Raw genomic sequence first — 16733 nt, forward strand, 5'->3', positions numbered from 1 at the left:
ATGCTAGTTATATTCATTATAAGGGCAGGAATATGGAGATTTAGCAGCAAATATTGGCTCAACAAATGTAAACCCTTCACCAATGTTCCCCTTAAGATCTATTTTGTTTTAAGATAGTGATAAAGTTACATTTTTGCATTAGCAAGGACACAGTGATTTATAGTGATTTATAACAAAGTACAGTGATCTATAACAAAAGAGAAGATTAATTAACTCAAAAAGTCTAGTATTGCTAACATCAAAAACTACTATATTTCCTTTTCTATATTCCAAATACACTGATTAATATATTCCCAGGTGCCTAAGGATATGGAGGCCTGATGGCAGTCATTGACTCATCAATGAAAAAAGCCCTATGCTAATACTCCAAACTCTGTGCTGTTTATGGTTGAGAGGTTGTCACACAAGCTAGTCTGTCAGCAGAGAGGTTTGACCTGAGACATCCTTGTCACACCCAGGGCAGGGAATCAGCAGTAATTATTGGCAAGACTAATGAAAAAACCCTTCACCAATATAATTCCTAATCAACCTACTAATACTATACTAATGATCTTCTAACTTCTCAAAAGAGTCTGTATTTAGAAAGTTTTAAAACATCCCGTGCCTCTCACAGTTGGGAGGCTGTAAACAATCACATGCGGCCGGACGAGCCTGATCAGGCAGGCCAGAGAAACTTCAGAGTTCGTAAGTTGAAACACTCTTGTCACGCCCAGGAATTTTTATTAACTGGAGCTGCAAGTTAACTCCTTCTCTGAGAGAAATGGTTATGGGGGAGAGCTCCCCGTAAAGTACTCTGGTTTTGGGGGTAGATGCTCTCGGGAACAGGGGGTTTCCTGAGGCTTGATCATGCCTTTGCATATGCCAAGCTTCCTTCCTCATGACCTTTGCCATAGGCAGAGTTCCTCACACTGGCTCCCAACAATTCTTAGGATGCCATCAACCTTTTGGTTTGGGCTTTCCCAGCCTTGGCAAACTGGCGAGGTGAACAGCTGAGCTCAGTGGTCTTGGAGGTCTTGGAAACTGTGGCCCAACTCTCCCTTGACCAGGGCTACATTGTAATTTTCATGGGCCCTAGGTAATTTTGGTTTTATGGACCTTTCTCCTTTAAATAATAAAATGAATATTATTTTAGGACTGCATTGGTTAAAGATGAATATAACCCAAGCAGAATTCATTATTATATACTGCTTCTTATTATATTCATTTTCTTCTTTTGAAAGAAATTAAAGTTAAGGAATTCCCTGGCAATCCAGTAGTTAGGACTTGCTGCTTTCGCTGCATAGGCCATTCAAGGTTGCAAAAAAAGAAAGAAATGAAAATTAAAACATTTGTCATGGAGTCCTGAAATTCTGGGGGGTCCTGGGCATTGCACCTCCTGTGCAGGATGGAGAAGTCAGCCTTAGCCTTCCATCTCTGAATTAACCTTTTGAATGTAAGCTCAAACCAGGCTCCCTCTCACTGGTCTTCTTCAGCTACTTCTGGGATCTTTGCACAAATTCATTCTTTTTCCTGAAACTCTCCCCCTGCCCTTCTCCATCTCGGAGCAACAGAACTCCCTTACAATAGAGCTCACTGTGCTCTACACCCAGTTTCCGTCCGATCCAGCATCTCCTGGGTGGGACCCGAGAGTCTATCCATTTTTAACAGCACAGGGACGCTGCTGATGTGGACGGTCGCGGCTTCTCCCAGGACGACACTTCAAGAACAGCAGCTTTCCGGGTCAGCTCGGATACTAGTCTCTCTGGGAAGCTTTCTCTGATTTGCTTCTCCCTCACATGCTCCCCAGAGACTAAGGGCTTCATCTAGGTAATTGTCTGAGTTCTGTCTCCCTCTCTCCTATTTGACTGTAAGCTCCGTGTTGTCTGTTCACTCACCGTCGGGCCTGCATCCAGCACAAAGTAGGTGCTGGGTAAACATGTGCGGACTGCTGTTCAGAAAAATCGAACCAACTTGACCTCCTAGCAACGGTGAGTACGAATGTTAGAATTCTCTCGTCACCAGCACTGCATTCTCCCCCTTTCCCCCTTTTCAACAATTGTCAATTTCAGAATTCTTCCTTTAGCTCCTGCCTTTGAGGGAAAGCGGAAAGAAGCTCCGCGCGACCAGGAAGGCGGGGCCTTAAGCCCCACTCGCCCCGCCCCCACGCCTCGCCCCGCCCCACTCGCCCCGCCCCACCCCGCCCCGATCTTCAGCCTGCGGCTCTCGGTCCCGCCCTGCGCCCTCAGCCAGGCCCCGCCCCGGCTCCGGGCCCCGCCTCTCTCCCCGCCGCAGGCCCGGAGCTGCTCTGCGCATGCTCGTCCGGCTGAGTGCCTTGGGAGGCGTTGCTGGCAAGAAGCGAACTTCCCCGGGGCGATGTCGCGACCCGGCCCTCCCCAGGAACCAGGCAGGTAAGACCTCCCCGACCGCTGGCACCCCGAGCCGGACCTGGCCCTGCCTTGCTCACTGCGCGGCCGGACAGGTTGAGGGCCGTGAGTGGCCGGGGCCTTCTGGCTACTTGTTGCGGGTCCCGCCTGCCCGCCTTCCGGAGCTCCACGCTCCGGACGCTCACCTCCTTTGGCAGCTCGCAGGGTCCCCGGGCCTTCGCGCCTTCCCCCGCCAAAGACAGAGCCGGGTTTGCACGCTTGGTGGGCGCACGGCCCCCGAGGGCTTCCCTCTTCCGCTCGCCGAGCCTCAGCCGTCGGACAGCGAGCCCGCACCAGGCAGCGCCCGGGTCAAGGTCCCCGGGCTACTTCCAGCCTCAGTTACACAAACTCTCTGAGCCTGGAACGTGATCGTGTTTTCACCTTAATGAGAGAAGCATGGAAAGAAGGTGAGATGAGCCCATGTCCAGAATGTAGTACAGAATGTACTGACAGCAGTGTTTACCTGGCGATTACTCCAAGCACCAGCTCCTTATGTGGACGGTTTTGCAGACTGTTGCTTCTGCTGGTCCCTCTGGTCAGTTCTGGGCACCACACTTTTAAGCATTCCCTCACATTCCTGGTCGGAAATTCTAGTTTCCTTTTCTGGACACCTGCCTGTGTGCACTAGGATGTGCTCTGGAGTCCCCTCCAGTGCCAGCATGCCTGTGACTCTTTTCCGGCCATTTGGGCATTTTCAGCACCCACTGCAGTTTCCTAAGTACGTTATTGAGCATCCTACCTCCTAGAAAGAGGCAAGAAATAGCAGACATCTCTGGCAAGCAACTATGCATCTAAGGACTGAGACTTTTAAACGGCAGCCACAGAACTGTATCATTTAATCCTTACAAACATCCTCAACATGTCACACATCAGGAAAGGGGGCTTAAAGAGGTCAGTCCTAACACTTTGAAACCAGTCTGGCTCCCTTAAACACCTGCTTTTGCCCCTTACACAAAACTGCCTTAACCCGTAGTTATGGACTCAGAGAACAATGTGTGGTTAAAGCCTAAATACTTGGATTTTACTAAGTCACAAGTGGACCCAGCATTCTGTGTTGTAACACGCCCCCTGGGTGACTCTGTTGTTGCATAAGTTTGGGAATCAGTGTTATAAGGTATTTGAAGACAAGGGTTTGATAATGTGACATAAGGGCCAGGTTAAGAGAAAGCCCTTAACCTTACCATGGTGTAACCTTTGGAACAATGAACTTGCTCTGCAAATCTGTCTTCCCAAGTATTACTGTGGGTTTCAACACTGAACTATTGCACAATTGAAAGAATATTTTACCATCATTCAAAATTAATTTAGATTTTAAAGTGAACTCAGGTACTAAACTGGGTTCTTAGTAGTTTTTGCCTCATTTTGTCTTACCGAAGGTCACATGATTTGGGTGTTATTATTGCTGTCCTATTATGAAAAAGCACACTGAGACTAGAAATGCTAAATACCAGGACACATAACAAAGCAGAAACATCATGCAGTTTAGGAGCTTTTTATCATAACTCTGGTTACTAAACTGTGTGGTTTGTTTCCATTTTAGAAACAGCTTGATCGATGACGCTAAGGCCCGCTTAAAAAAGCATGACTCTGGGACCAAATATTCTCACTGTTCATCTAACAAATTTTCGATCCTTCTACCTTTGTTGGCTAAAGATGGGAAACTTTACCTGTTGTTCACCCTCCGGTCAGAGAAGGTAAGTGACGAAAAGGTTCCTGACCTTAAGGTCTCAGGATATTTGAAATGTGGTCACTAGCACATAGTTTGAGGTTCCAGATTCTCAGCTGGACTTTCAAAGTTGTGATGTTCAAGGGGTACATGAAGCCACAGAATCATGTGGCTTTTTACGGAGAAGTTTTGGAAAGTAAAATAAGCAATTGAGCTAGCAAGTAATTTAAAATACTTTTATGCCAGGGTTTCTTATCCAGCCATTGCCATTTGGGCTGGATAATTCTTTGTTTTGAGAGTTACCCCATACATTATGGGATGTTTAACAATATCCTTGGCCCCTATCACTAGAAGCCAGTAACACACACACACAGACAACACACACAGTTTGTGACAACCACATATGTCTCCAGATATCGCCTACTCTCTTGCAGGGATGGGGGATGTAAAACTGCCCCCACCAAGAGCCACTGTTTTAGATTAATCCCACCCCAGGTATAGTGTGTGTATGTGTGTCCAGATCACTTTGCTGTAAACCAGAAACTAACACAGCATTGTAAATCAACTGTACTTCAATTTTAAAAATATTTTTTTAAGTTTTTTAAGGAGTAACATTTCATCTCAATTTAAAAAAATATTTTAAAAAATAGTTGCTTATAGAACTGTTCAGACTCATTGACAAGAAATCCATCTGAAGCATTGTGCCCAGACCAGTAAGCACTTGATAAAGGTTATCCATTCAAAACACTGCGCTTTTCATTATCCTTTTGTTCGGCCTTTTTTCTCCATCAGTGTAGATCTCTGTGTGTGTGTGTGTATGCTATCTTTGGAGGGCAAGGAGAGAAAAATCAGAAGTGAGGGTAGTTTCTCCTAGTTCAGTTTTTTTAAAGGACTCAAGTTTAAAAAAAAGAAAAACTTTTCTTTTCGGTCTTATTCCCTACTGGTTGCCACAAGTATGGGAATGGTCTCTGGCACAAGACAGAAATTCAGCACATACTTGTTGAATGAGTGAGTGGTTCCAAACTTGGAATCCCACACGGCGGCTCTCTCCCTTCCATATCCAGCTGAGAAGGTCACCCGGAGAGGTCTGCTTTCCTGGAGGTAAGTGCGAACCTACGGATGCGGACGACGTGGCCACGGCTCTCCGGGAAGCCCAGGAGGAAGTGGGGCTGCGTCCTCATCAAGTGGAGGTGGTCTGCTGCCTGATGCCACTGCCGTTTGATGTAAGGCTGGGGGTGGAGCTGGCTTGCTTAGACTCACGTGAGCTCGCAGTAGATAGACTATCTTCAGGATCCCATGACCCCACGCCCCTCAAGCATGCGGTACAGTCAAGAGACTGGCTCATGTGTGGACTTTGCCCCCGCTGGGCAAAGAGGCCTTGGGCAAGCCCCACTTCCTGTCTGGGCCCCTCCTTCCCCATCCAGAAATGAAAGGGCTGAACGCCATCAGCGGTTTTCAGACTGGGTGCTGTGGAACCCTGTAGATGCCTCAGTGTTCTTTCGTTGACATTCAGTTTACAGTCAGTTTTCTCCAGTTTGGGTTTATTTTTGAGAATTCCCTAGAAAAAAATAACACACACTTGAGCATGCTACATACCAAATTTTAGCCCCTCGGAGGCCACTGAAGGTACTAATTTTTGCACATACCATGGAACCAGGCTTCTCCATATCACAAAGATTGAGCAATATCCTGAGATCTAGGGAAGCTGTTTAGAAACAGTCACTACTTGTAACTGCATTTCTGTTTGAAGCAGGATTTGAAACAAACAAACGTAACAACAAAAGGGGTCCTGGGAATGATAGAGCTGGACCTTATTTCATATGAGCTGATCACAACACTGTCTCTGTTATGCTAACTGACTGTAGAAGGAGTGCCGTGCCGTGCTAAGGCACTTCAGTCGTGTCCGATTCTTGGTGACCCATGGACTGTAGCCTGCCAGGCTCCTCTGTCCGTGGGATTCTCCAGGCCAGAATACTGGAGTGGGTTGCCATGCCCTCCTCCAGGGGATTTTCCCAACCCACGTGGGTCAAACCCACGTTGGGAAGATCCCCTGGAGGAGGGCAGAAGGAGTAAATAGGGTAAATTTAAAGGTGCATAACAGAATTATTTGACTGGTCTAAAATTTTTCATATATACTTGTAATTTTAGAATGGTTACTGATTTCACAGAGAGTTCTCACGTAGCCATGCTCAGGTCCCCCAGTTACTGACATCGGACATCACTGTGGTACATTGGTGACAACTAAGAAGTCAGTGTCAGCGCTTTACCGTCCCTGAACTCCACGCTTTACTTGCCTTTTACTGGTTTTTCTACTGATGTCCCCCTTTCTGCCCCGGCTCTCACGCAGGACACTGTGTTGCTCTTGCTTGCCATGCCTCCTCATTCTCTGGTCTGGGCCAGTTTCTTAGACTGCCCTTGTTCTTATGGATTTGACACTTGTGAGGGGCACAGGTCAGGTGTGTTCTTGCATGCTTCTCAATTTGGGTTTATCTGATACTGTTCTCCTGGTTGAGCTAAGGTTACAGGCTTGGGGGAAGAATAATACCCCAGAGGTGAACTTCACTCATCACCTATCAGAATAGGTATAATTTTTTTTAATAGTATCGGGCTTTCGTATGACTTTTTATGTCAAAGGAGGAATTCCACTGACGCCTAAAAATTAGCAAGCCAGATTGCCCTTTGTGATGATCAATGATGCTGACATCTGTCTTGATTGGGTCCATTTTAAGAATAGAGAGGTCACCACTCCCAGGAGATTTAGCTTGGAAGAAGCTAAAGGCCATTCCATAAATGTGCCCTCAGTGAGAAAGAAATGAGACAGAAAAGTAACATGGGATTAAGACAAGACGTGTGTCAGTTACTTCCTCTGTGTTTTCTAATGGAAGCCCTTTTCAGGGGATAACTGCAAATCTCCTGGGACGTCTCAGAGATTTATTTTAGAACTCTCTTGACAAAACACGTAATGGTTATAAGTTCCCTAAATGAGAGTAAGTCCATTTCCAAGGTCCCCAGAGCTCCTGAGTTCACCCGTAAGGGGATCATATACAACAGTCCTCACAGGTGTGTGTGTGTTCAAATGACCTGCTCCTGCTATAATGCCAATCACACCACCGAGAAATTAGAATGAAGAAAGGCTTTCAAGAAAGATGTATAGTATTTAGAAGTGCCAGTGAGGGTCGTTTTGTTTTTTGGACTTTGCAAATCTTTTAAATGTGGTTCGAAAATGCCATTTATTTAATGCCTAGAAGCCTAATCTAATTCAGTCAGAATTCTAATTCTTGACTGGGGGTAATTTTCTCTCTTGGGGAACACACACACGGCAATGCCTGGAGATGTTTTGGGGGTGTCACTGGTTTTCCCCTATCCCTGGTGTTAACCCTCCCAGGCCTTCCAGCCCCCAACCAACCTTCATACATGTCATTGTATCATACATGTATGAGCTTTTCTCTGCAAAGGCCTCAAGGGACAGTTCTCCTTTTTCTCTACGCGTGGCCCATAACTCCCAGTCTCCATCCTTTTCTTGGCTTCCTGAAGGCCTGATTCCTGTAACATTTCAGTGGTGTGTCCTGACTTCCGAGGCTGTGTCTAATAGTCTGCAGCTTCTTCCAGGAGCCCTAAGCCTGGCTCATCCTATGTCCAGAGCAGAAACCAGTCTCTGTGGAATTTCAACTCAGCAAATGGGCAAAATCCAGGCTCTTATGGGTCATGGGATGTCTGCCACATACCACCTGTTTTCCTGCCAGTTCAGACACCTGTGTTTTTAGACATGGGATGTGCAGAGTTGCTGTTTCAGCCACAAGTTTCCACAGTCTCTCTTACTTTGCTAAGCTTGAACCCTGTTGAGTGTGCCTGACTCCCCATCTAGAACATTCAGTCTTAAACCATGATCACCCTTTGAGGCTTTAATTCTTTTTCTTTCCCACACTAACTTCCTTAGACTTGACATGCCAATTCAAGGGCTGGCACTGGCCATGCAAAGTTCCTGCCCAGGCACCTGCCTAACAGGCGTGGCCCTGAGACCTCCGGAGGGCCTGAGCCACAGCTGGGGACGCTGCCCTGTGGTCTCCGAGCCGCTTGCTGGTGTGCCAGCTCGGAGATTTGGTGACCAGCATTTTGATAGAACTTCAGCGCTCGACTCCAGCGTGTGGGCAGCAGGCCTGGAGTAGAATCCTGGCTTCTGCCAAGTGGGAGCCGGGTGTGGCCATGGGCAAGTTTTTTTCTGATCCAGTTTCCATTGGTAAAGCTTCTTCAGGAGCAGGTTGTTATGAAGAACCTGGGGGAGGCTGATGGATTCTAGACGAGGGGCCCACAGGCTGTAGGGTTTGAATGGAGAGAGCAGCCACGGATGCACGGTGAGCGGCGCTCCAGGCTCTGTCCAGATGCTTTTTTTTTTTTTTTAATTTATTTCTTAATTGGAGGAAATTTGCTTTACAGTGTAGTGTGGGTTTCTGCCATACTACAATGCAAATAAGCGGTAATTATACATGGATCACGTCCCTCTGGAGCGCCAGGCCGGCCTCCGCGTGTTACACGCAGCTCCTTGCCAGCTGTCTCTCTGACACATGGGAGTGTGCACCAGCGATGGGGCTTTGTGCCGTCGCCCACCCTCTGCTTCCCCTCTGTGTGCACGAGTCTGCTCTCTGTGTCTGCGGCTCCGTTCCCTTCCTGCACGTATGCTCATCGGTGCCACTTTTCTCGATTCTGTATATATGCACTAACAGTCCTCTTAGGCTGTGTTTCTGACACACACACTCCGGTTCTCTCCCAGTACTCGTGCCCTCAGGCTCCTGGAGCTGCACCCTGCCCCCATGAGTCAGCACTGTCTTGATTTACTCCTGGCCAGCCAGAGACCCGGCATGAAAGCCCAGCCCCCTCATCCTCTCCTGGGACCGACCGACGCACACTTTATACCCCGGAGCTGCCCGCAGCATCCCTGCCTGGCTTCCCCGCTCCCACCCTCACCCCTTTGTCCTCGAGCTCTTCCTTAAGAAACCCCTGGCATCTGAGCATTCATCTCAGTAGCTGCCTGGGGGGACCACGTGACAGAGGAGGCTGTCAGGCAGGCCGCCGAGCACAGTGAGGGTCCCAGCTTAGGGACGTCTGGAGCCCGCGCTCCCCTTCTCCTCTCCGGGTACAAATGTTGACTGCGTCGTTAATTCGGTCAACCGCCTGAGTCATCACTGCTCCTCAACGTGCCTTAGCTGCCCTCCCTCAAGACCTCCCACAGGCATATTGGTCCTCCTGGAGGAGCCCAGCCCCACAGTGTCTCCCTGGATTTCCCTACTCACTTTCTTTCAGGAATTCCCCGTTTCGTCTCCCTTTCTCGTTCAAGGTCATGCCGCCCCCATCAGCTCCTACACTAAACCCCAGGCCTCCCCCGCCAGACTCCAGGTAGAATCTTTCACCTAACAGCACCCTGCGTTCATTTCAGAACAGTGGTGGTTATAAACAGAAATCTCCCAGCCAGCTAGCCTCCTAGGCTCCTCTGTCCATGAGATTCTCCAGGCAGGAATACTGGAGTAGGTTGCCATTTCCTTCTCCAGGGGACCTTCTCGACCCAGGGATCGAACCCACGTCTCCTGTCTCCAATCTGCATTGGCAGGCGGATTCTTTACCACTGAGCCAGGGAAGCCCACACCTCCATTTAAGGGACATAAAGTTTAGTTATAGAGGAAGTTTTATGTAACGGACTGCTTTGGCCTATGAGCTTAGTTTATGCAGCAGCAGCATGCGTTTAGACATACTTTTTTTTTTTTGAAATGGTATCTCTCACATCTCAGCGTCTTCCATGTTCTGCTTTCAGAAGGATCTGTGGATAACTCCGGTTGTAGGATTTATAGACTCCGACTTTGAGGCCAGACCTAACCCGGATGAAGTTAAGAACGTGTTCCTGGTGCCTCTGGAATACTTCCTGCGTCCCCGTGTGTACCATCAGAGTTACCTGACACGCCGCGGTCGTCGTGTTATTGTTCACTGCTTTGAGTACACGGACCCTGAACATGGTGTGACATACTGCATCCGGGGACTGACGGCAAGATGTGCCGTGTTTATCGCCTTAGTGGTTTTGGGGGAGAAACCCTCCTTTGAGGTTGACTTTAATCTCAGCGATTTGATTCCACCCTCTGAAGAGTCCTTCCTGAAGCCTCAGAAACATGCTCTGAGCAAGTTATGATTTATGAGACCAACACCCAAATGACTCTCTGAGCAGTGTTCTTGTGGGCTTAGCCATGGAACAATGATTCGACCAGCTGTTGGAATTTGACAGGTGTGAATATTTTTACTGCAACTTGAAGGTAAAAAACCTTGCCTTTTCCCCAGTTGTCCTCTACTGTCTGAAAAAGCAAGTCTTTCAAAAGTAGAAAAATGTGTTTATACTATTGCATAGTTTCACCCCCAATCTGTGTAACAATACTTTTCTTACATGTGTAAGAAAAGTGGTCCAGTGGCTAAGACTCTGAGCTTCCAAAGCAGGGGGCCCGAGTTCAGTCCCTGGGCAGAGAACTAGATCCTATATGCTGCAACTAAGACCCAGCACAGCCAAATAAATAAAATCAATATTTTAAAAACATTTGTTGAATGTATGACCATGTGGCATTGATCTTATTTGTACGAGGCAACCTCACTCTCTCTGTTACATGTGACAGAAACTCTTGACCAGCCATCAGAACACACCCTCCTTCTCCTTGGCTATAGAGTTGAAGCTGAGCCCATAGCTCCCCAGGCAGAACCAGCATTGACTAAGTTCCAGTGCAGTTAAATGTAGCTCTGAAATTGAATTTAGGCCAATGGGATGTGAAATCGTTCTTGCTGGTCATCGCCAATTTCAACTTAAGAGATAAACCAAACTCCCTCGATTGCCTTTTCCATGATTTATCTGCAACCCAGCCTTGACTTTACAGATAAGACGATTCCTGCAGGAAAGTCAGAGCTAAAAGATGTAAGAGCTTGGATCTCTGAAAGACTGGAGCAAAGCAACCCGCCGTCCTGGGCTATTCCTGTGGGACTGTTACATGGGAGCAAAAGAAAACTCTGTCATTTCTGCGACTGTAATTGGGGTCATTTTGTTACAGCAGAGCTATAGCCTGAATGATACACCATAACACTTGAAAACAGTTGGATGGATATTCACCCAAACTTTAGGTGTTGCCAGTAATTAGAACTCAAAATGATCTGACATTTAACATACGGTTCCTGGGACATGCACACGATGACTTTGGGTGTTGGTGGGGTTTGACAGTCATGATCCAAAATAGCTGAAAGAATATGAGAGGCCGACAATCAGGGCAGATTATCTGCCTTAATATGATAGCAGAAAAACACTCATTTCAAGGACAACCCTCAAATCAGAAGTCAGAGAGACATATATTCTGAATCTCATGCCTTGAAATCCATTACTTCTTACAGGGGCATCATCATATGTCAAACTTTAGAGTTAGCAGAGATTTCTTTCCTTAATTATGGTGTTAACCATCATGGACCAGATTGGGGACTGAGGGGGTCCTGTGTTGTAGCTGAAAACACGGTGCCCACACGCTGAATCCATTTAGTTAGCCATGCCACTGTCCATTGCTGCTGAATTCTGATTTTCTGAGAGCTGGCAGAGGAAGACATTCCATCTGCAGCTTTATGCCTGTAAATGTTAAAACGGTGCAAATCTGGCTCCAGCCTCGAAAGCAGATGTTGGGTGAGTTGACCCGTTAACATTCTATAACCAGCCCTGCAGGAACAGGCCTACATGGTTTGTGAACAACGGTAGAGGAATTTGCAAATATGTATTTACAATCTGACAGCAGCGTAATTGCTGGGTAAATGGTTGACCTCTGGAAGTGCAGAACTTTCCGAACTGTTCGCTTATGCAAACACCACAGAGCTGCCTCGTTTCTAAGAGGAGATGACCCAACCTAAGTCCTCACTCTGAGCAACTTGCATGGCCACCCAGCTGGCTCAGTCAGGAAAGAATCTGCCTGCAAGGCAGGAGACACGCGGGTTCAATCCCTGGGTCAAGAAGATCCCCTGGAGGAGGAAATGGCGACCCACTCCAGTAGTCTCGCCGGGATAATCTCACGGACAGAGGAGCCTGGCAGGCTACAGTCCACAGGGTCAAAAAGACCTGGACATGACTGAGCGACTCAACTACTGCCAACACCACAGTGATGGAGGTACTGCCCACCCCCTTTTTAGTGCTTTATTTCATGACATTTACGTTCAGGCTTCTAGTTAAATATCCTGTTACAACGGCCAGACATTTAGGAAGTTTGACTCAAAGAAACTATTGGCAGAGCACTGATCTCACAAACTCTGCAGAACCACTGAACAAATCAACCTCAAGGAGTGATATGGATGGAACTAGAGTCTGTCGTACAGAGTGAAGCATGTCAGAAAAACAAATACTGTATATTAATGCCTATATGTGGAATCTAGAAAAATGGTGCAGATGAATCTATTTCCAGGCCAGAATTAGAGACACAGACTTAGAGAATGGACATGGGTGGTGGACGGCGAGGGCGGGACGAATTGGGAGGGTGGGACGGGGACGATTCACGTATATACACTGCCATGTGTAAAACTGAAGCTCCGATACTTGGGCCACCTGATGTGAAGAACTGACTCATTGGAAAGGACCCTGAAGCTGGGAAAGATTGAAGGCAGGAGGAGAAGGGGACAACAGAGGATGAGATGGTTGGACGGCATCGCCGACTCAATGGACGTGAGTTTGAGTATGCCCTGGGAGCCGGTGATGGACAGGGAGGCCTGGTGTGCTGCAGTCCATGGGGTTGCAGAGTCGGACATGACTGAGCGACTTAACAGAGCTGAGCTGATGTGTGAAGCTAGCGGGACACTGCTGTACAGCTTAGGGAGTTCAGTTTGGTGCTCTGTGATGACCTAGAGGGGTGTGATGGGGCAGTGGTGGGGGGAAAGTCCAACGGTGAGGGGATATATATGTCCATAGAGCTGATTCACTTCGTGTACGGCAGAAATAACACAACATTGTAAAGCAATTATCCCCCAATTAAAAAATCATCAGGGGGAGAAACCTCTACCTCAAAAGCAAGAGGAGGTGAATCTTGACTTTTGCATCCTGTCATTCTTATGATGATAACCATCTTCTTGAGTTTATTGATACAGACAGAGAAAAGTGCTTCAGCCCCTAATTCTTTAGAGGAGACTCCGCTTGGCCTCATTCGGGTCACCTGGCAGGTTTCCAGGAACCTGTGGACATGTTCAAGGGCAAGGCTCAGAGTTGGGGCCACAGTTGCACGTGTCTCCCAAAGTCCCCCAAGTCAGGTGAGTCTGGGTGGGAGCATTCCTGAAGAAAGTGGGCTGGACGGACATCCCCAAACACTTACTGTCTCCAGTCCCTAAAATCTGTGCGTTCTGCCATCCAGGCATCTCCACTCTTTTCTTTGCATCCCTGTGGCCTTGGTAAGCAGGTGGTTAAGTCTGAGCGGGGAGTCAGGATGTCTTGATTTGAATCCCAGCTAAGGCATCCATCCATTCAGTGACCTTTAGCAAGTTACTCATCCTCTAAGGCCTTAGTTTCCTCCTCTCTAATGTGGGAGAGAGAAATTTTTTACTTTAGGGCCATTGATGGGATTAGAAGAGTTAGTACATGTGACCTTCTTACTTAAAGCACACCTAAATGCTTAGAATAATGCCTAGGAAATAGTAACAGTGTTACTGTTAGCTGGTAATTATGGTATTATTATAACAAGGACATTATTAACACCAGAAGTTCATGAATTTTCTTGGTTCACAGTGAGTCATTTTTTTCACAGTATATCTAGGCCAAAGGAAAACACCTAATAATTTGGTTTGTTATGTTACTATATGTAAACGATTTAACAAGTGTTTATGTCCTCCTAACTTGGTAGCCATTTGAAAATATACTAAGTACTAGAAAAATACTATTTCATTTCAATCCTAAAAAAACAGTTGCTTAACTGTGTACACCAGTTGGGCACCCGAGTAAATGGCAGACTCAAATACAGTCACGTGATGGGAATGAACACACAGAGGGAGGAGGGACTCAGAGAAGCCCTCCCTGAGGAGGTGGAGGCTGAGCTGGGCTGACGGATAAGGAGATGCTACGCAGGTGAATGAGACGATGGTGGTGATGATGGGGACTGTTATTTCTTGAGCACCTGTTATAGACCTTGAGCCTGAGCAAACTCCGGGAGATAGCGAAAGACAGAGAAGCCTGGCGTGCTGCAGTCCATGGGGTCGCAAAGAGTCGGGTACAGCCAAGCGACTGAACAACAGTTATAAACCTGGCCCTTCATTTTGATTATTTCATTTAACCCTCCACCGAATCCCTGCAGTGAGTATTATTATTATTCCCATTTCTAGACATGAAAATTTGAGAATCAGAGAAGTTAAACATTAGCCCATGGTCACAGAGCCAACATCCAAATACACATGAATGAATTTCACAGCTCCTATTCTACTATACTCACTTACTCAACATAAGGCTCACTTCCTAGGGACAGAGGCAAGGACAGAAGGGTTAAGTTAACCTTTCCCTTGAATCGCTACACGGGAAAGGGAAAGCAAAGCTGAAAACACTGGGAGAGAGCAGAGTTTATTTTCCCCTCTGTCGTGTCCTCCAGTTTCTTCAGCTGCTGCAGCACACCCTGGAATGAGTGATTAGCTACGATGATTTTAATTAAAGTGGAGCATACCAATTAATAAATGAGAGTGCTGGCGTCCTTGCTCGTATGACAACTCCTTTCACGGTGCCAGCTTTCCGGGGAAAGAACTGAGATGGCGCAACATTCCTCCACCCTTCAGACGAGATGATTAAACATAATTCAAGTCTTTTTCTTGTTTCCAGCTGGTTTCCTATCAGACTAGCACGGAGTTTTGATACAATTGCTGGAGTGATCAGCCCCTAGGGTCCCTCCCGGGGTCTGTGTATAGACTCCATTCAGAAATCTTTGTTTTTGGTGTACCGTGCAGCACGTGGAACTTCCCCAGCCAGGGACCTGGGGTCGGACCCATGCCCCCCTGCAGTGGGAGTGAGGAGTCTTACCCACTGCGCCGCCATAAAAGTCCTCCATTCAGAAATCTTGATTGCCCCCTCATCACCACTTGGACAGCTCTGTCTGCCGTTCCATGGTTGCACACCCCTCAGACTTAAGACTCAAATCCTCTATGCCCACTCCTCCAACCAGCCCTATTACGTAGCACAGACACTGCTTCATCACACCCCTTTGCATACCTCTCTCTCTCATGTATATATATATAGGCTTCCCGGGTGACACAGTGGTAAAGGATTGTCTGCCAATACAGGAGACACGAGAGCTGTGGATTCTATCCCTAGATCAGGAGGATCCTCTGGAGAAGGAAGTGGCAACCACTCTAGCATTCTTGCCTGGAAAATTCCATGGACAGAGGAGCCTGGAGGGCTACAGTCCATGGGGCCATAGAGTTGGACACGACTGAGCGGCTGAGCACACGCATATTTAACAGATCCACAGGCCATGCAGCCCCTCAGTCTGACTTCTCCTGGCCTCTGGTGAATGGACCAGGGGTCCACGGTCAACCCAAAGGTAGCATCTGATTTTATGGAAGAAAATGGCAGCTCACTGCAGTATTCTTGCCTGGGAAATCCCATGGACAGAGGAGTCTGGTGGACTACAGTCCATGGGGTCGCAAAGAATTGGCTGTGACTGAGAATGCATGAAATCTGTGACTCATGTGGTCTATTTAAACAGATGACCTAGATAGGAATTGGAACACAGAGACATCACTTTGCCAACAAAGTCATGTAAAGATGTAAGAGTTGGACCAAAGAGAAGGCTGAGCACCAAAGAATTGATGCTTTTAAATTGTGGTACTGGAGAAGACTCTTGAGAGTCCCTTGCATATCAAGGAGATCAAGCCAGTCAGTCCTGAAGGAAATCAACCCTGGGTATTCACTGGAAGGACTGATGCTGAAGCTGAAAGCTCCAATACTTCGGCCGCCTGATGCAAAGAGCCAGTTCAGTTCAGTTCCGTCGCTCAGTCGTGTCCGACTCTTTGCGACCCCATGAATCGCAGCACGCTAGGCCTCTCTGTTCATCACCATCTCCCGGAGTTCACTCAGACTCACATCCATTGAGTCAGTGATGCCATCCAGCCATCTCATCCTCGGTCGTCCCCTTCTCCTCCTGCCCCCAATCCCTCCCAGCATCAGAGTTTTTTCCAGTGAGTCAACTCTTCTCATGAGGTGGCCAAAGTACTGGAGTTTCAGCTTTAGCATCAGTCCTTCCAATGAACACCCATGACTGATCTCCTTTAGGATGGACTGGTTGGATCTCCTTGCAGTCCAAGGGACTCTCAAGAGTCTTCTCCAACACCACATTTCAAAAGCATCAATTCTTCGGTGCTCAGCCTTCTTCACAGTCCAACTCTCACATCCATACATGCCCACAGGAAAAACCATAGCCTTGACTAGATGGACCTTAGTCGGCAAAGTAATATCTCTGCTTTTGAATATGCTGTCTAGGTTGGTCATAACTTTTCTTCCAAGGAGTAAGCGTCTCTTAATTTCATGGCTGCAGTCACCATCTTCAGTGATTCTGGAGCCCCAAAAAATAAAGTCTGACACCGTTTCCACTGTTTCCCCATCTATTTCCCATGAAGTGATGGGACCGGATGCCATGATCTTTGTTTTCTGAATGTTG

The 16733-nt window shown here is 47.3% G+C and overlaps 1 protein-coding gene across 1 annotated transcript; it reads left to right on the plus strand.

Annotated features, from left to right (window-relative positions):
- The first annotated feature begins 2338 nt into the window (after positions 1-2338).
- Positions 2339-10609, plus strand: NUDT7 (nudix hydrolase 7). The gene is made up of 4 exons (XM_052656430.1): positions 2339-2387; positions 3943-4096; positions 5133-5291; positions 9872-10609. The coding sequence occupies exons 1-4, from the start codon at positions 2353-2355 to the stop codon at positions 10238-10240; spliced, it is 717 nt and encodes a 238-aa protein (XP_052512390.1). The 5' UTR covers positions 2339-2352; the 3' UTR covers positions 10241-10609.
- Positions 10610-16733: the final 6124 nt, after the last annotated feature.

The sequence above is a fragment of the Budorcas taxicolor genome, chromosome 18 (assembly GCF_023091745.1).
Source record: "Budorcas taxicolor isolate Tak-1 chromosome 18, Takin1.1, whole genome shotgun sequence".
In the NCBI taxonomy this organism is placed as follows: Eukaryota; Metazoa; Chordata; class Mammalia; order Artiodactyla; family Bovidae; genus Budorcas; species Budorcas taxicolor.

Excerpts from the sequence above, each read along its gene's own strand:
- NUDT7 (XM_052656430.1), top strand. The coding sequence starts at position 2,353 with ATGTCGCGACCCGGCCCTCCCCAGGAACCAGGCAG. Across the intron at positions 4,097-5,132 it reads TCACCCTCCGGTCAGAGAAG|CTGAGAAGGTCACCCGGAGA; the intron begins GTAAGTGACGAA and ends TTCCATATCCAG. Across the intron at positions 5,292-9,871 it reads TGATGCCACTGCCGTTTGAT|AAGGATCTGTGGATAACTCC; the intron begins GTAAGGCTGGGG and ends TTCTGCTTTCAG.